This window comes from Strongylocentrotus purpuratus, unplaced genomic scaffold (assembly GCF_000002235.5).
Source record: "Strongylocentrotus purpuratus isolate Spur 01 unplaced genomic scaffold, Spur_5.0 spur5_contig_821, whole genome shotgun sequence".
Taxonomy (NCBI): domain Eukaryota; kingdom Metazoa; phylum Echinodermata; class Echinoidea; order Camarodonta; family Strongylocentrotidae; genus Strongylocentrotus; species Strongylocentrotus purpuratus.
The window spans coordinates 2,310,514-2,330,658 of record NW_022145526.1 but is presented as its reverse complement, the minus strand read 5'-3'; the positions used below and the strand labels follow the sequence as shown (position 1 = coordinate 2,330,658).

Genomic DNA, 20,145 nt, shown 5'->3' with positions numbered 1-20,145 from the left:
GCGATGAGCTGCCTAAACTTGTTTGTGTACTAAAACGTGAACGAGTCTGTGTGTGTATCTGTTTGCGTAAAAAAGTTTGTGAATACTTCGTGCCCATTCATTAATTCTGCTGTGTGCTATTCGCGAAAGCAATGACTCGCAAAAATGTCTCTTAGCCTGTGATTCGCGAAAATATCAGCTTATACAGTATTACCCTCTTTCCCCTTTTAATCTTTCTTAGTGCTCATGCTATGAGTAATTTTACTTGAATATCTAACATGTCAACGTCTATGTTTATTTATGACTTATATATTCACATTAGGTACTGTTTTTATTCTTGTTATATATATATTGCTTGTAAAAGTATCCCATGTAACATTTCATTTATTAACTTGGACCAACAAAATTGAATTGAATTGAATTGAATCAACTTTTTATAAAAATTGACTTTTCTTGCATGAGTTTACTAATTTGGGGGACTTCATGAAACCTGAATCCAGTATCGTATCAGCGCATGTGCTGACCGGCCTGCAGAGTTTGGGAAGGAAGGTCGCCATCTACTTTCAAACATCTTATTTGCGGAAGGGTCGATTGTAATTTATTAGTTAAGGATTATTTTATTTTTTTCTCCTTATCTTTAGCTTACCGTAACTGGATGAACAGCCTTAGCGTATCACCTTATGTGCACCATCTTTACTCTGATCTGTCCAACGGTCTCGTACTGTTACAGGTGAGTCACTTAACATAAATATGTATTATATAAAAAATGGTAATGATAGGAATAATAGTAATGTAAATAATAATCAAAAGAATAATAAGGAAAAGGATATTGATAACATTATTATAACAATGATTGTAATAATATACAGTAGGCTTACGGTTGCACCATGTGAGAGAGGGGAAGGATTGGGGAGACCCGAAAAGGACTCTCAGTAATCTTTCTTTCTTGAGTGAGTGTAGTCCTGAAAAGGACTGTTGGTAGTCTTTAAAAAGACTGTTGGTTATCTTTCTTAGCTTATAGTTCTAAGGAGAACTATAGCGCCGATTGGAGAGGATGGGTAGTAGGAGTGGCTCCACTTTTCGAACACGTTGTAATAATGATTATAATGATTTTGATTATGATTGCTTGTAGCTTATTAACAACGTGAATCCTGGAATTGTCAACTGGGATAAGGTCAACCAGGGTGCCACGCTGAAGAAGATGGGCGGCAACATGAAGAAGATCGAGAACTGCAACTACGCCGTCGATCTCGGACGAGAGATGAAATTCTCCCTTGTTGGAATCGGAGGTCAGGACATCCGAGACGGGAACCAGACCCTCACGCTAGGTAACTTGAAATGGAAATTAAGATCAGGGGGGTCTTTCACAAAGACTAAGATCATTAACAGGTTACAATAACTGTTATAAGCTACTGAAATCGTGGCATTTGATTGGTTGAGAGCAAATTTTATATAGAAATATAGTATAGTATTAATGACTGCTTTGAGAGAAATAGTTGTTTTTATACGCTCAAGGGAAGGTTAGAATTGTGCTATTACCCGAGGCGTGCCGAGGGCAATAGCCCAATTGTAACCTTCCCGAGAGCGTATAAAAAGAACTATTTCTCGAATATTAAAGCAGTCATTAATACTTTTATATGCCAAAAAAAAAAAATTAAAAAAATTAAAAATAATTTTTTTTTTTTTTTTTGTCGAAGATGGGATTCGATCTCTTGCGTAAAAAAGGTGATGTAACTAAAATCAGCGCCTTAAACCGCTCGGCCATCGCGCTCTGTCACCATATCTAGCAGTTTTCTCTAATATATACATTAAAATGGATTGAAAACGGCTTCGCGTGGTGGATGCTTCGCCGCTGCTCCATTAAACGGGCCCTTCTTTTACTTATACTTTTGCAATGCATATTGGCACAAACTTAGATCAAGATCTATCGGCAGATGTTGTTTTTTTGTTTTTGGAAGTTTATTTTCGTCTTCATGTCAACAGTGCAAGATAAAATTGTCGGTAAAATTGATCGAGATTCAATTGTATTGAAATTACCGACCAATTCTTCGCACACGTACGGTATCCTTGATCGCTCAGACCATTTTTTAACATGTAAACCTATGGGGTAACCATGGAGACTGAACTATTTTCCCGGTAACCATGGTTACTGGGATTTTAGAACTGTTTTAACCATGGTTACTGGGAATTTTACAGAAATAGTTAGAGTTTATGAATGCAATTTCGACCAATCAGATGGCTGGATTTCTGAATTGAGGTATATAATATTTGTTATAGGGCACTGAGGAGTGCTTCATGAAGACTTAGATCGGCTTTAAGTTGGACTTAACTATGGCAGGCCGTTCATGCCATTGTTTGCTTTCACCATTTACTGACAATGGTCTCTCACGGGATGTATAAATCATGGTCGCAAGTCTACAGAATTGACATTTTTTGATAGTTCATTATTGAAGGAAAAAATATTGTCAAAAGATCATAATTAAGAGAACAATAGTGAAATCAACCAGTGGCATGAATGGCCTGCCATAGCTAATGATCCTAGTTGAAATGCACCAAATAACTAATGATCCTAGTTGAAATCTACCAAACAGCTAATGCTCGTATTCATTTTCAGCCATTTAACCAAATCTTGACATTACTCCTATATGATAACCATGTCTTTGTAGGATGCGACTTGCTTGATAGCCATTCCTCCATGGGAGTCGCCATCTTGATTGATATACTAGAGAAGCCAATGATATTTTCGCTAATAAAGGGCTCAAAGACAATTTTTCGCAAGTCTTTTAATTTGTATAAATCCACAACCACCACCAATTATATACTGTATATTATAACATATATTTTCAATAATCATCATTCTATTTCCATGGATCATGAACTCATTACCGAGTATCACAATCATAGTATTATAAGAACAATATCAAGAGAAGCGATTGAAAATAATCTATTAAAGGCCCACTGCACTACTTGTAGCTACTTGCGCCCTCTATATAACAAACAATGCCTAATCGGTGACCATTGGTCCCCCATGATCCTCTTTTTCTTATGTTAACTGAGAGCTGAGTTGATGAGATAACCACCTGTCCATTGACCTTGCAGGGCGGTCTAATCTCTCCTATAAACTACGGCAGATAACCTTTAAGGTGTTCTATAACATTCGGTGTTGCCTCAAACTGCGCTGCATGACCCGATGACAGCTTGTGCTGTAGTGTATGGACGCTATGTGTGGGACAGGCAACAGGGCTAACTTTAGTGATTTCGAAATGCATCATTTCTTGGCTGTTTTTAAAATTTGTGATCAATGAGTGAAAAGCGAAAATAAAATTCCTGCAACAAAAAATTAAAATACCAGTGATTATCACTGCTTAGGCATTAGGCCCTAGAAAAAAAACTATTTTTTTTTCTATTCTTTTTTTTTCTCCCTCTTTGGGCGATATTTCTCAGTTTTGAATGCTTTAATTTTTTTTTCCTCTAAAAAAACGTAAACAAAATTAAATAAAAACTTGCTGACCGTACATTTCAAGATTTTATGGCGATCGCAAAGGGCAATAAAACATCTTCTTTGTTGAGGCCTGAGTGATGACTTGCATAGGATGCATGTTGTGTTGTATAGTAGCATTGTTTGATTTTTTTTTTTCTTTTTCTCATGTGCAGCTATTGTCTGGCAGCTGCTCAGAGCTTACACCTTGGGCATCCTACAGAAGATCAATGACTCAGACAAACCTCTGACGGACCCTCAAATTGTGGAATGGGCCAATAACAAGGTACTACTACTACTACTACTACTCCTAAAGAACTTAATTTAATTTAATTAAGTTACATTAATCTTGATCTAAGGAGACATGAACGAACAAACAAACTACTACTACTACTACTACTATTTCTACTACTACTTCTGCTACTTCTACTGCTGCTGCTACTACTACTACTACTACTAATACTACTACTACTACTACAACCATTTATACTACTAATACTACTACTACTACTACTTCTACTACTACGAACATTTATACTACTAATACTACTACTACTTCTACTACGACCATTATTATACTACTAATACTACTACTACTTCTAATACAACCATTACTATACAACTAATGCTACTACTACTACTACAACCATTTACTATACTACTACTACTACTTCTACTACTACTACTACTACTACTACTACTACTACTACTACTATTACTACTACTGCTACTACTTCTGCTACTGGTACTGCTGCTACTACTACTACTACTACTACTATTACTACTACTACTACAACTACTACTACTGTAACTGCTTCTACTACTACTACTACAACTGATCCTGCTATTACTACTACTAATTCGACAACGACCATTACTATACTACTAACACTATTAATACTTCTTCTACTACAATGTGCCTTTACACATATCTTTAATATCCATGCTATGGGCTTTTTTTCTTTTCTTTTTCTTCAGCTTGAAGAGGCGGGCAAGAAGTCCAAGATCTCACATTTCAAAGATCCGTCCATCTCTGACTCCAAGGTGATCCTTGACCTCATGGAAGCCATCAAGCCTAACTGTGTGAACTTTGACCTCTACATTGACCCCAGAGAGGACCCCAGCACTTCAGAGGTAAGAATTAAGGAGAGGTGCCAAGCAGGCTGCAGTAATGCATGTGCTAGGGAGTGTTTCACAAAGACTAAGACCTTAACTTTAAGTTGGACTTATTAACTATGGCAGGCCGTTCATGCCACCGTTTGCTCTCATCATTATGATCTTCAGATAATATTTTTTCCTTCAAAAAATAATGAATTATCCAAAAATGTGAGTTCTTTATACTTGTGACCATCATTTGTACTTCCATTGAGAGAGTAAACAATGGCATGAACGGCCTGCCATAGTATAGTATTAATGACTGCTTTGAGAGAAATAGTTGTTTTATTACGCTCAAGGGAAGGTTAGAATGTGCTATTCCCCGAGGCTTGCCGAGGGGAATAGCCCAATTGTAACCTTTCCGAGAGCGTATGAAAACAACTATTTCTCGAATATTAAAGCAGTCATTAATACTTTTATATGCCAAAAAAAAATAGACTAAAAAATAAAAAATAAAAAAAAATTTACATTTCTGTCGAAGACGGGATTCGAACTCTTGCGTACAACAAGAGGTGTATCGAAAACCAACGCTTAGACCACTCGGCTATCGCGCGCCTTTAACATGCTTGGCAGTTTTCTCCAATATATACATTAAAATGGATTGAAAACGGCTCCGCGTGAGGGATGCTTCGCAAAAGCTCCATGAAACGGACCCTTCTTTTACTTTTGCAATGCATATTGGCACGAACTTAGATCAAGATCTATCGGCAGATGTTGTTTTTTTGTTTTTGAGAGTTTATTTTCGTCTTCATGTCAACAATGCAAGATAAAATTGTCGGTAAGATCGATCGAGATTCAATTGTATTGGAATTGCCGACCAATTTTTCGCACACGTATGGTATCCTCCATCGCTCAAACCATTTTTTAACATGTAAACCTATGGGGTAACCATGGAGACTGACCTATTTTTTTAATAACCATGGTTATTAAAAATATTGAAATGTTTTAAGCATGGTTACCGGGAATTTTACAGGAACAGTTGAAGTTTATGAATGCAATTCGACCAATCAGATGGCTGGATTTCTTAAGTGAGGTATATAATTAAGTCTAACTGAGATTCGATGATAGTCTTTGTGAAACACTCACCTGTCCTGATACATTTATTGACAAAGCTCACACCCGGTAGGATGCGAAAGCTACTGTGCTTAGATTAGCTAGTGTGCGCTTGTAAAAATGACGCCTGGCTGGAATGCTCCCCAGGGAGTGGAGAATGTGCATATATTGTGTGCGGGTAAGCCTGAATCCGATGACCGGGGTAGTAATATATATATCTGTAAAGCACTTTGATAGGGCTTTCCTGAAGAGCGCCATATAAGAAATAGTTATTAATGTGTGTGCCAACTGTATTAAAGGCCATGTAACAGCACTGAAGGATTAAAGGAAGTGGGTCGCCAGTTTCCATGTGCAAAAGGTCATAATATTCTGACACCAGCCTTTGTGAAAATACCATTAATGGGTGTACAAGTCTGTGGACTGCAAATCCTTTGGCCAATCAAGAAATACCACATCAACCCTTGGAGAGACCTTGCGTGATTCAAATTTCAGATGATTACTTTAACATATGGGGGAAAAACAGATGATTATATAAAGCCTGTTGGTGATAAAACTCAAGGCTAATCCTGTCTATGTGTCTTTAAATCATGTCATCAATGTTAAAGATAATACAAAGTTTTGGTATGGGGTCATGAATTTGGTTCAAATAAACATATTGGAAGCATAGGCGATCCTACAATATTCAGTGATCGTTGTCGCGGTTGGAATCGAGTCTAAAGTTATGAAATTGTAAATAATAAACTCTTTATGTTGTGTAGCTCCCTCTCAAGGACAAGATATTAATTAAGCTATAAAACAATATTTGTTGACTAAAATCGATCGTTTATCTATTCCTGTTTGAAAATCATATATCATAACTACATATTCTGAGATTTTCATGGTCGCAGCTACCATTGTACGGCCGTATGTGCTATTTGAAATTTATCCAAATTTACCAGGAGCACCGGTAAATTTTTATATTCACTTTTTCTCAAAAGCAGAAGTGTTTAAGGGGTTGAATTATCTAGTGCTTATAATACATGCACAGGGGCATCCAAATATGTCAAAATAGTAAAGAATCACTAACCACCCAATTTTCAAAATTTCCCAAAATTTTGTATTACCTTTAACGATGGACTGCTAATGAATAAACAGTTTCACATAGTTCATGTCCTTTTACTCGGTCCCATCCGCTTGTTTTGACATAGTTTATGTTGTTTTGCCTTAATATCCCCATTTAATCAGTTTCATGTATTTTCTGTTGTTTTACCTACTCCCATCTACTCATTTTCATGTTTGTTTTTGTCAACACAGGAAACGAAGCTGAAGAATGCTCAGTACGCCATTACCATCGCTCGCAAGAGTGGCGCCATGGTCTACGCCCTCCCAGAGGACATCGTCGAGGTCAACCCCAAGATGGTCATGACCATCTTCGCCTGCATCATGGCGCTTGACCAGGTCTTATTAGCTCAGAACTCTTGAAAGGTCACGACCCTGATCCTAACCCCGACCGAAATCCTAATCCTGATCCTTGCACATATCTCGCGCCAATATAAAATGTCATTTTTCATTGTATAGTAGTAAGCTGATGATGTGAATGGCACTATGATTTTTTGTAAATTTCATTTTTTGTGAGTATATTTGTGGATAATTTTTGTTCATAAAGAAGTATTTAGGTCTGTACTTTGTGTAAACATTGCTTTTGGTAATTTTTGATGTTGTTAGCAATGTAAAATATACCGTGTTGTCTTAATTTTTGATTATTTGTAGGCGAAAAGATAAAGATATCCTGTTTTTCGACCCATGTCATATATTGTTTCCAATTTTTTGAAGATATATTTTGTTTAATGAATACTGCAACTACATATACATGTATAAGTATAGTCTTTGGAGATTTATGTCGATTTACAGATGGATAATCTCTTTCGATATCATACCGTGGTTGTATTTTTTTCTTGTTTTATTTTTATTGATCATGAAAAAAAGAATGAGTACCTAACGAAAGAAATGTCCATTGTGGCTCACCGTCCAGTATACTGAAGGTTCTAACTTGTGCCTTAACGCAAGAGAGGTAGATATAGTCCATTGGATACGTCACTGGACTGTGGATCACAAGGTACAGGGTTCAAGTCCTGCCACGGCACTAATGTCCTTTGGCCAGGCATTGATCTGCATTTACCACTCTCCACCCAGGTGTTAAATGGGTACCCGGTAGGATGCGAACATTAATGTCGTTTGATTGGCATGTGTGCGCTTGTAAAACGGCACCTGTTGGGAATACACCCCAGGGAGCAGAGCAATTATAATATATAATAATTACAATGTAAATCGCTTTATATTGAGAGCTATACGAATGTGACTACGGTATTATTATTCACTATTTAAGATCTTTGTGCTGACGTTCATATGAGGCTATGTTTAAAGAGACTGACAGCGAGACCAATGAATTATCGACTTTAAATATATATCGATTCGTAGTGAAGTATGAGTTATGATAAATGCCCTTTTTAACACTTTACCAGCTTTGATCCAATCATGGAAAGAACAGTTGTCTGCCACATTAGATGTTTGCCATACACACGCAGTGTAATTGATATCATATCCTCTAAACATTGTGGCAGTCACTTGGCTTCTTCCAATAGCGAAAAAATAGTTAAGAGGAAAAATAGAACATAGAACCTATGCAGAATTCAATGATATTTGTATATTCCTTGCTTTTGAGAGTAGAAAATGAGTGGTTTATATAAAATGCAAGTATGTTAGCATTGTAATTGTAGATTTACTTGATTTACATTTTTTTTTATTAGATCAATCATTGGTGCCGGTTAATGCTATTATAGCACTACACAATTTCAGCTCTCGTTTATATTTTGAACTAAACATAGGAATACATAAATTCATCAGTATATTTTACAAATTAAATGGTACATGTTTATATACTAAAGTAAGAAGTGTTCATTAACCTTTGTAGGAAAAAACTAGATTCACAAAATATGTTTAATGTAATATGCTTCAATTTTCACCTGTCTGTAAGAGTTTATACATGTAATAACCTAGCAACAAATAGCATAGGAACAAAAACAAAGTGAAAACAAAAGCCTCAACAAATCATAAGGTATGAACAAACAGGACTTAGAATTGAACAATATTTATCAAAACCCATAAACTAGTCGGTTTTAATCGAAAGACTTGTGAATCAAGATTTATTTCCATTCAATTTTTAAAAAAATCTTTGAATGTGTCGTTTATTCACCAAAATACTATGTACCGGTACCTTTTTTTTTTAAAGCCAGTATTAATACATAACATGCAAATGAAACGATCATCCAAAGATATATAAGTGTATACATGTATATCATCAGGATTTTTTTATAGAAACAAATCAAACAAGCAAGGCATCCCGTGCCATGTCCGTTCTTCCATAAATCGCAAGTACCCGTATGAAGATATATGAGTGGATTTCCATGATGTATTGAGTAAAGAGATGTGCATATATTTACATGTATAGCTAAACCCAAATCTTTCATATGAAGGTGTTGCATAAAACTTACCATTGATGGTAACATTGCCATCAATTGAAGTAACCATGGTAACGGCTCAACAGCCAATCAAAATCAAGGTTTCCATGGTAGTTACCATCAATGGTAAGTTTTGTGCAACGGGCCCAGGTGTTGTAATCAAACATTCCTTTATATTAGAAGCCTTTTCTGTGATCCATCATGAAATGACTTATGATGTCTTATCTTAATGCTCAAAAAGTGTTATTAAATATTATCTCACACTGTACACACAACTATCCAATTCTCCATGTGCATATGATGTGTATATGTTCGGCTCAACCCAAATCTTTCATATGAAGGTGTTCTTGTGTAAGTTGTAATCAAACATTCCTTTATATCAAAAACCGTTTCTGTGTTTCATCCCAAAAGTGACTTATGATGTCTTATCTAAATGCTAAAAAAGTGTTTTTAAATATTATCTCACGCTGTACACACAACTATCCAATTCTCCATCGTTTAAATACTTATTAACAAAATAGTATACTTTTCGCTTCTTTCTTCTTTTAGTTGTAAATCTGTATTATCATTTCAAATGATTGTGTTGTATATTTCTTTCTATTTTTTGTTCTTTCGTGCCTGCAGGGTTGTAGCGATAAGGTAACATGTACAAATCTGTTTTTTAAGAATCTTAGATACCGTGTTTGATTGCATTTGCTCACATATATGACCACAATTTATATATATGAATATGTATTATACATTTGATGTGTCTCTTTAACAATTCGCATGTACAAGTTGTTTTTTCTTAGATGAAGAAAGGGTGACGTATAGTGCCATGTTATACATTTATTACCTCTTACCAGGTGTTGCTTAACAGAATAATATGAATATTCAGTGCATGATAATTTTATAAGATACAGTTGCACATGGTAATTTGTGACAAATTGGTGTAGTACTACACCTCAGTTTTCACTGAATGAACATTGTGCCGAGCCTATTTCATTGAACGAAAAATGTTCCATTTATGATCATGATTTAACTCTAGCATTTAATGTTATTTGTGAGGTTTAAATTTCCTCTGATAATGCATCATCATTCCAGTTTTCTATTCCAAAATACTTTCATACCAGATTTTTTTAAAAATGTTACCTTGATTTTCCAATCTTAATTCTTACCTATGCCATGTTTCCCATAGTTTGGCATCATTATGATAATTTCCTTCACCTTTTTTTTTTCTTCTTTTTTTTCCCTTTTTTTCTTTTGAATCAAGATATGATTATGCTATTACGACCAAAGGGATATGATAAGAAAGAGAGAGACAAAAAAGATAAAAGTCTTTACTAACAAGGGAATCTTATATAAATCATAGAGCCATTCCAAAGAATGTTATCATTTGTCACGTCCAGAGGCTCAAAGTGATATTATGAGACAATGTAGTCTTTGCTAACTAGAAATTTTACGTACAAGTTCACATAAAGCCATTCCAAAAAAGTAATGTGTCAATATCGAAAGATATTTGTGGTTCTGTAACGTATGAGTTCAGTGGGCATTTCAGCTAAGACAACATTTATCATGTGTAGTTGATCTGATTTGTACATGAGTTTGGATGATTTCTTGATTCAATTTTTTTTTAAATATTACACAGATTTGCGTCCAGATATTGCCTCTCGAACCAGAGCTTTCAAACCAAGAATAAACGTTCATAATACTGTCTTTCTACTTTCATAGGCCTATATTAACCTGTTGACAACTGAATCGTTGAATTCCTATAGGCTTTATATAGGAGCCACCCGGATCCAGGAGTCAATAAGTTAATAATTGTTTGTCTTGTTTCTTCACGTTAGCACCGCACCTTAGTCGTGATTCAGTAATGCAGCATCTGTTTTTTATCTACATGAATAGTGTTCCCATTTTTCCTGCACTTAAGCACTGCATTTAAACAGGTATTAGTAATATACACTCACTGTTATCTTTTCAAATAATACTGTTTATACAGAGTCCATTCCTGTGCCTATTTTAACGATTATGTGGTGTATATAACCAGTGTTTGTCCTGTGCTATCATGGATTTCATATTACCGGTATGTAGCTTCACTCTTGGAAAATTCCATATCATAGAAAGAAGTTGGTTTTGAATATTCATTTATTTATCTCTTTTTCACCATGTATTTTTTTTGAGGATGGAATACAAAAAATAGTTTGCATACCTCTATTTTTAGTACCAACAAAAATTGAATTAAATTAGTTGTGGAAATGAATGAACATCTCATATTTGTCGCTGTGTTTGAAGTGGGATTGGTTAAAAAAGAGCATTATGTTTCACGCATATTTGCATGCATTATACGAAGAGCACGTTGTTGGTTTTGTAGAAAGACACTATAGATTATCACCTAAGATCATGTATTTCATATGTAGTCATGAATATTCAATATAGTCATGAATATGCATCTCTGTGTTTGGTAGTGTTAATATTCATCAAAAGGTAACTTTTGCACGAAGAAATATGTAATTGAAAATCATGATTAACGTAAAATTATATTATATAGCTTTAAGTATGTGTGTTTTGTAGGTTGACAATTCACCAAAAATTGTGTTATCTTGGTATTAAAAGGCATTCCAAATGTTGCAAAATATATGGGAGTGGAAGGGAAAGAATGATTTAATACAATGTTAGGTAAATGGCTTATTTTTGGTAATACTTAGTTTCACAAATAAATATTGGTTTCAAAGGAACGACTCTTGTCTGCCTCTTGTTTACCGTCTTAGTCTCAATGGAAAAGAAAGATGATCGAGAGGAAGAGAAAAAACGGGAGCAACGAGAAAATGTTAAAGGTAAAGACCAGTTATGGTCATGCGATTGCATTGTGAAAGAAACGTTGTGGAATCAATCAGAAAAGGTTGATCATCTAGCATCTAGCATCTGCAAGGTTTTGGAATCATCAAAATGATAAGAAATTTGGCCCATTCTTCGTAAAGTTACAAGCACTATACACAGAAAGATGTATATGGGACTACCCTATATCTCTCACAGACCATGAGAGAAACAAATTTACCAAATATATGAATAAGTAGGCGGTTTCCCGGCAAATTTTTTATCATCATGTATTAGTCAAAACATATTCTTTCACATGATTGGTAATGTGAGCTTCCATTTCATTTTTTGAAATTGGGGCGTTTCCAATACTGGTCTTTACCTTTAAGGGAAGAGAAGGTTAGAAAAGTAGAGGATGGAGGGGAAAAGGGAGGAGGGCATATTGACCCCATGCAAAATATGTTCAAGCACATTTCGTTTTCATACGATCGAACAACAACAAATTGAGGTTTTAAAAAGCTCACCTCAAAACAATCTAGATTTAGTGAAAACAAAAGTCTTTGTGACTGTACCGGTGATTAACATTTCCATAAATCATTTAATACAGAAATTTAAAATGAACAAGATATTTAGACCAGTGTGGGGGGGGGGGGGGGGGGGGGGAGGGGTGGGGGTTTAACCCCCAAAACACCCCACCCCCTGCGTGTGTGCATGTGTGTGTGTTTAATGTATGGATGGGCGATTAGCCATAGACGGATGTTGGCGGGTTAATAAAGACAACTATGAAACTAAATCAAAAATCAAAAATGCGATATTGGAATCGGTGATATTATAGGCATAGTATTCTAATCAGCTTGCGCTTTAAAATGTCAAAAATCTATCGGTGTATCTTTTCTATTTTCATTAAAGGTACTATGTCCCTTTTGCAGCCAACCTCAAATGCTGTAGAACTTTGCAGGAATTATGAATATGTCATGTATGTCCTATCTGTGAAATTTAAACGTTAGCAGTGTCCTCATATTCAAATTATGCAAGGAAAACCGTTTACTTGCTAGACTTTACTGTCAGACACTATTGAGTGACTGACTGGCTTTTTTCTTCTTTGGTAATAACATACATGAAAAGAGCTGTAAAGGGTACATGAGTATTTGTCTACATCAATAACCCACTTCTTGTGATGGCCAAGATTAAACTGATTGAATCTTTGCGCAGCATAAAACGTATGACCATTCGGTACAATTGTCTGAAAATCAAGACTATTACTTTTGGGCTCTATAGCCCTAAAGTCGATTTGACAACTAATAGTCGTTATTTTCCCATTTGAAGACATTTTCAAGCCCCACCTTTTTTAGGGAAGTTCTAAATTAGTATTATCTTTCAAATGCAGTTGGAATTTAACTTTTTCATTTTTTTGGCCTGCAAATGGGACATAGGCCCTTTAAAACTTTAACCAAAGAAGCGTTGATACTCGTGTTTTCAAGATCGAATTAAGTTAGACCTAACGAGAAATTGAAGATCTAAATAGTCTTCTGCCATGGAAATTAAGAAGAAGAAAAAATCATTGCAAGTGATTTTTTTTTTGTTTTAAACCGTGCATGAGGAGCTTGTTTACATATTGTGAAAGGTAATTTTTGTTTTCCTCTGAAACTTTCTGCGTCACGTTTGCTGTCATTAAAGGTAATACAAAGTTTTGGGAAATTTTGAAAATTGGCTGGATGAAGAATATTTACAATTTTGACATATTTGGATGCCCCTGTGGATGTATTATAAGCACTACAGAAATTAGCCCATAAAACACTTCTGCTTCCGAGAAAAATTGAATATCAAAATTTACCGGTGCTCCCGGTAAATTTCGATAATTTTCAAATAGCGCCTACGACCATGAAAATCTCAAAATATGTAGTTGGGATGTATAATTTTCAAACGGGAATAGCCAATCGGTCAATTTTAGTCAAGAAATATTGTTTTATAGCTAAATTAATATCTTGACCTTGAGAGGGAGCTACACAACGAAAAGAGTTTATTATTTACAATTTCACCACTTTATACTCGATTTCAACCGCGACAACGATCACTCAATATTGTAGGATCGCATATGCTTCCAATATGTTCCTTTCAACCAAATAATGACCCCAAACCAAAACGTTGTAACACCTTTAAAGGAAAATGAACCCCCCCCCCCCAAAAAAAAAAAAAAAAAAAAAAAATCATTTAAGAGTCGAAGGAATCTCGTAAGCCGGTTGAAAGTATCTTGAATTTACTCCTATTCGATTTCTTGGCAAGGAAAAGAGTCTCTTAAAAGTTTGCTGTTTCCTTGTTAACCCTTCTTCCATGCTAGTCGCAAGTTTGTTCAAAATTGTGGTGACAGAGCAGTACACCTTTGAGGTACCCACTGACCAGGGCCCCCGTTTCATACAACTTACCATTGTAACTACGGGGGTAACTACCATGGTAACATGGCTCAACGGCCAATCAAAATCGAGGTCTCCTGGGTAGTTACCATTGGTGGCAAATTTGTTGTTGTTGTTGGGTATAAGGCTGTCCAATCTGAAAACCTTACCATCATGGTAAGTTTTGTGCAACGGGGCCCTGTATTGTATTTGCAATTAGGGCAGTCAACTGTGAAGCTCAGCCATAACAACGATTCCCTAATACTAGACTATTTTGTTAGCCATTCAAATCAATGGATATTTAATCCTGTTGCTGTGACCAGATGTTTGGTTCAGCTGTTTCAGACAGTTGAGCACTTTCTTTTGTTAAGCACCAATTGGCATGCATAAGTAATTGCAGACAGAACTCCGCTAATTATTCAAAAGAGGGACAAAAATCACCTGTTCGAGATGCCGGAGTAACAATAGTTGGGTGCTGTTTTGCTTCCATGGCTAGGCTTAGACAATCTTCAGTGAATATTCAACGCCATGTCCATCACAATTATGCAGGTCAATGTATATGAACTACTCCTACATTATTTAAAAGGTCGGGTGAAATCCAAATATAAATTGATTTATTTTGATGTGCAGGGCTGCATATAGGCCTACAAATTATATTTTGTTACTCTAACATCTAGATATATTTCATACACTTCTATATATTTTTTAAAATAATTTTCTCAGACCTGGTAAGCTCCACCCTTTAAAAAAGGCTCCAAATCTCATACATCTTGTGACATCATCTGCCAAACATATATTTGGATGTCACCCGACCTTTAATCAAACAGGGTGGCGTTTCACGAAACCGCCATAACTACAAGTTCATCTACTTCCCATTGAATTGCGGGTATTAAATTTAACCCGTGATTCAATGGGATGTCGGTGAACTTGTACTTATGACGGTTTCGTGCAACCAGGAAGCTACATGGTGACTCCCAAGGAGGAAACTTTGGAGAGAGTATTTTCTTCGCTATGCAATTGAATTGGAGTAATTTTAATACTTTTTAAACTGGCTGACGATACTGAATAAGATAAGGATTGTTGGATTTCTTTTCTTTTAAGAACTTGGATTAAGTGTTTCACGTTAATACAAAAGTTCTATTTCATCGGTTTTCCAACTTCCCCTACTAATTGAAAAATATGGTTCAACTTCCGTATGTTTCAGTATAGTGCCCAATATAATTATTATAATGCCAAGATTTAGAAAAGTAACACAAAACAAATCAATATAAAGCGTATGTTATTTGCTCTAGTTTCAATGATACGAAAGTATGCCGCTATAAGTTGCCTTTAAATACTTAAAAAGACAAAATAATTGTATGGACTTAAACAAAATGTCGGAGCTTAACAGTGTTTGGATGACATTAATGATGACTGGCATTAAGATTGTGAAATGATGTTTGAACTATTGAAATTACCATCAGTTACAAATTCATCACAATGATTCAATCGAACGTGAATGCGGAACACATAATGGTTTTCAATTAATTGAAATTGCCCTCAAACTGCCCTTGGGTAGATTTCTCGAAAGCTTTGTGATTATAATTATATATTCATTTTTAACTGATGTTAATTTCCATGTGGAAAGTGACCTTCGCAGTGTTCAGGCGCATAGACCTTTCTATTGGATTTATGAAAGCCCTCGTTCCTGCAACCACGGTAACGCCGTAAAAGTTCACCAAAGGTTTCAGACAATACAACATCACTGCTATTCTTTCAATAGGAGGTTACGATGAATTGCATGCCTGACATAGCACGAACCGTGACGTGTTTTGTTGTACTGAATGATGTAAAGGCAATCAACAGATTTAGATCAAGCTATAAGAATTGCCACTCATCTGCGCATGATGAGTGGCAATTCTTATAGCTTGATCATTGTGCGAGTCATCGTAACCTCCTATAGAAAGAATAGCAGTGATGTTGCATTGTGTGAATCCTTTGGCGAACTTGTTCAGCGTTACCATGATTGCAGGAGCGATTGGCTTACGTGAACCCAATAGAAACTTAGGACTATGCGCCTACACACTACGAAGGGCACTATCCAAAAAAGGTTGCAATTTGTAGTTCAATTCACGGCCCTAGACGAGAAGAAACTTGATGACACTTCCATATCTTCTAGCGCCTGCACGACGTGTGCTCTATAACGATGGATCTTCAGGGCAAATGTTTGGTAAGTTATCATTTCGTATTCATACAATGTTTTAGAAAGATGTGTTTCTTTGGACTATTTAGTGCCTTTAGAAAACGCTCTCATTGCAGATGTATTTATTGATGTACCTAAAAGCTATATCTCGTAACAAATTAAGGTTTTCAATGATTATAAAGTAAAAGAGGGCTGGTTTGATTTTGGATAAGTTTTATGTAATTCTTTAAGAGCTTTTAATCTTCATAGAGCATATTTTAAACATGTTTTCAAATGTTTGCGTAGCAATGGACTCTTATATTCATATGTTGTATATTATTGTATCTCGAAAGTCAGAATGCAAATAGCATGCACATCAGTTGTTGCTATGTCGAGCAAAATTTATGGCTTGTCTTACCTAATAGCACGTAACGTATACTTGCCTTGAGCTTTACCTAATGACATACATGTAACTCGCATGGAGGTACTTTAATAGCCAAAACTCTTTATTGCAAGACGAAAATGCCCTAATAAATGTTCGAATTTATACCCTCGTAAAGCACGACCATATAACATGAGTGATAATAATTGATGCAGAAAAAATGGTATACTAACATATTCAAATTGTATGCATACTTTTAAACCAATGTTGTTCTTGAGAACCTGAAAGCTTGCCTAAGGCACTATGAATATGACTGACAAAGAAAGCGGACAAAATATAGTTCCTCAGGTAGACAAAGGAATATCCCTTCACTGCTATTATGTAAAATGTGTAAAACAGGTGCCAAATGCATATTCACCTGTTCTACACATTTTTACATAATAGCAATGAAGGGATGTTCCTTTGTCTACCTGAGGAACTGTATATTTTGTCCGCTTTCTTTGTCAGTCATATTCATAGTGAGGCTTGCCAAAGTAATGTATGCAGAATGGATCGCAAGTATTAATGTTCGTTAAGTAACAATAAGTTAATGACATAGCTCGTCACTGTAGGTCCCAAGGATTAAGAGGCTTAATTCGAATTATCAGGTAGGGTGGTCGCATTACCCGATCTGTTGTAAAAACATGCCCCTTATTCACAAAATGTCGGGGGCAATGTAAAATAAACCCCTCTCATCTATATTAATGGTCTGGTCGAATTTACCCGACACTTTGTGAAAACTCTACAGCAAATCTACGAAAGGTCGCGTATTGTATTTGACTCTTGTATTTTTATGATAGTATTATTTAATACAGATGAAAATCAAACTTGGTCTTAATTATCCAAAAATGTCATCCTTCTTTGACTAGGATATTAGGCAGCGTGGAATAAATGAGACAAACCTTTGGCAGATTTCTCTTTCTTCGGGGGGGGGGGGGGGTGGGTGAGAATAAGCCAAAGGCAACAGTTCCCCTCTTATTGAATCACCCAAAGGAACTTGTTGTTTTCGTTGTTGTCATTGTTGTGTTATACCCCCACATGGAATTTTTAATTAATTGACTTGTAATTTATAGTAAGTATTGGTCATTTATCTATTTATCATAATTTGTTTTAATACTTTATTTCATGAAATGAAATGCCTGCAGCTAATAAAATCGAAAAGAATTTGAAAACATTATAAGCTGTTGCCTGCATTTCTAATAGTTTGAGCAATAATACTTTAAACATCAATCCTTTTTCTTACTTTGAAGGTGACGAAGCTGCTCGTGGCTGTCGTAACGGGAATCCTGATTCATTTAGGTCTACCTGTAACACAAGTATCACCTTGCGATATCAACATACCATTTGAGGACAGGTTCATCTCTAATGGGCTGACCATGCCAATCCATGATATATCGTACCATGCAGATTTGTCAGGCCCTGCTATCAGAAGGCCGACTGCTGCAGGAACGAGTGGCATTGAAAACTGGACCATGGAATATGAATCTCTGACAGAAACGAATGTTTCCACGGATGGACACTACTGCGTATATGGACACCAACAAGAAGGTACTGTATTACTACGAGGGATGCCTACTGAATATGTCCAGGATAACACCAGTCAAGGTCAAAGCCATTTGGCTGCCGTTGACACTATGTTAAGCTACAGGGTAACCGATGAGGGCGCTTCAATAAAACAAGAGCCCCTGGTTTCAACGGATGAACAAAACGAAGTGCAGAAGGATACAGAGGTAGATACGAAGAAGAGACAGAGATGTATAAAGAGAGTCCACATTTTTTCGAGCATGACACACATGATCCCATTCCCAGAAATGAACCACTTTAGAGGGCTTTTACAGACTAGCTCCAAAGAGAACTATGGGTCCGACATTGATTGTGTATCCCAAGGATACAACTGTGATATTGTACTAACTCTTGGGGATGAGTTACGATCGATGAAAGGGAAAGATGCTGTAATATTTGGGATGGTCCCTACGATATGGAAAGGACATAAACTACGTGATATGATTGCGAATATAGACCCTGACCCAGAACAGACATGGATCTATTACAGTACCGAGTCTCCTTTAAGAGCCAGTCGATGGGCAGAACCGTTTGACATCGCTCGCATGAAGTACCACGTTTTAATGACCTACGACAAGGAAGCTGACATTCATATTCCATTCGGTTACTACAGACGGTTTGACAAACCCAGTGCTACCCCGAAAGACACAGCGTTCATGTCCGACGAGTTCTTCCAGAACAGAACTGGCCTTCTGTCCTGGGTAGCCACGAACTGCGACGAAGTGTTCTGGCCAAGGATGCCCTTCATCAAGAGGACCATCGAAGAAATGCCCCTGGATGATTACGGTGCCTGTGGACGCAAGAAATGTCTGCCGAAGAGATCGGAGCAATGCAATAAGCTCTTTGCGAGTTACAAGTTCTTTCTGGCTCTACCGAACTCCGAATGCAGAGACTACATCACCGAGAAGTTCTGGATGATATCGCTGAAATACGGCGCCGTGCCGCTGGTTCTCGGAGCGCCAAAGGAAGATTACGAGCGAGTGGCGCCTCCTGGATCCTTTGTCCATTTCGCTGATTTTGAGAGCCTCAAGGAACTTGCAGATTACCTTCACCGCGTTGATCAGGACGAAGCCTTATACAGGAAGCTCCATGAATGGCGACACCATGGCGAGGTAGTCAGTACGTATCCCTTGCGTCCAGGAGCAATGTGCAGGACTTTACCCCATATTTATCGGAGGAAAGAAGGCGATTTCAAGTTTCTTGGTGATTCTGTTTGGTACAAGGGTTGCAGGAACCCCTTGAACAACATCACTTTAAATCAAGGACACATCGAGCTCGAAAGTTGGGCGCCATGGAAATGATCAGTAATGATAATAATTAGTTTTAAGATATTTTCTGTTTTCTAGACTTAAAATAACTTGAGCTAATTTTGCATGTTTTCATGCTTTCATGCTTTCTTATTGAGTTTATATAGTTGTATTATTTTTATTATTTTACTTGAGTTTTTATGAAACTTTTCCTCTCTAAACGTGGGTTTATAGAGATTTTGTTATTCAACCCCTCAGTATAATCATGTACTTATACTTTGCAAATTTATTACATTTCCCTTTAAAATTATTTAAACAAAAGCCAAATTTACATTTGGGCTGCGCATGAAATCGATTTTCTTTTGGATATTGTTTTTCTAATTACATTCACTACTCAATAACAAAAGG

The 20,145-nt window shown here is 36.4% G+C and overlaps 2 protein-coding genes across 2 annotated transcripts in view; both read left to right on the top strand.

Annotated features, from left to right (window-relative positions):
- LOC586505 (plastin-3) overlaps positions 1-10,773 on the top strand; it is a 48,314-nt gene extending 37,541 nt beyond the window's left edge. The window contains exons 11-16 of the mRNA XM_030981552.1: positions 621-709; positions 1,112-1,307; positions 3,634-3,743; positions 4,436-4,591; positions 6,959-9,177; positions 9,504-10,773. Coding sequence (XP_030837412.1) covers positions 621-709; positions 1,112-1,307; positions 3,634-3,743; positions 4,436-4,591; positions 6,959-7,126 — 719 coding nt within the window. The 3' untranslated portion in view covers positions 7,127-9,177; positions 9,504-10,773. The remainder of the gene's footprint in view (positions 1-620; positions 710-1,111; positions 1,308-3,633; positions 3,744-4,435; positions 4,592-6,958; positions 9,178-9,503) is intronic.
- Positions 10,774-16,291: 5,518 nt separating this feature from the next.
- LOC115922540 lies at positions 16,292-19,820 on the top strand. The gene is made up of 2 exons (XM_030981544.1): positions 16,292-16,554; positions 18,178-19,820. The coding sequence occupies exons 1-2, from the start codon at positions 16,531-16,533 to the stop codon at positions 19,789-19,791; spliced, it is 1,638 nt and encodes a 545-aa protein (XP_030837404.1). The 5' UTR covers positions 16,292-16,530; the 3' UTR covers positions 19,792-19,820.
- Positions 19,821-20,145: the final 325 nt, after the last annotated feature.

Excerpts from the sequence above, each read along its gene's own strand:
- LOC115922540 (XM_030981544.1), top strand. The coding sequence starts at position 16,531 with ATGGATCTTCAGGGCAAATGTTTG. Across the intron at positions 16,555-18,177 it reads ATCTTCAGGGCAAATGTTTG|GTGACGAAGCTGCTCGTGGC; the intron begins GTAAGTTATCAT and ends CTTACTTTGAAG.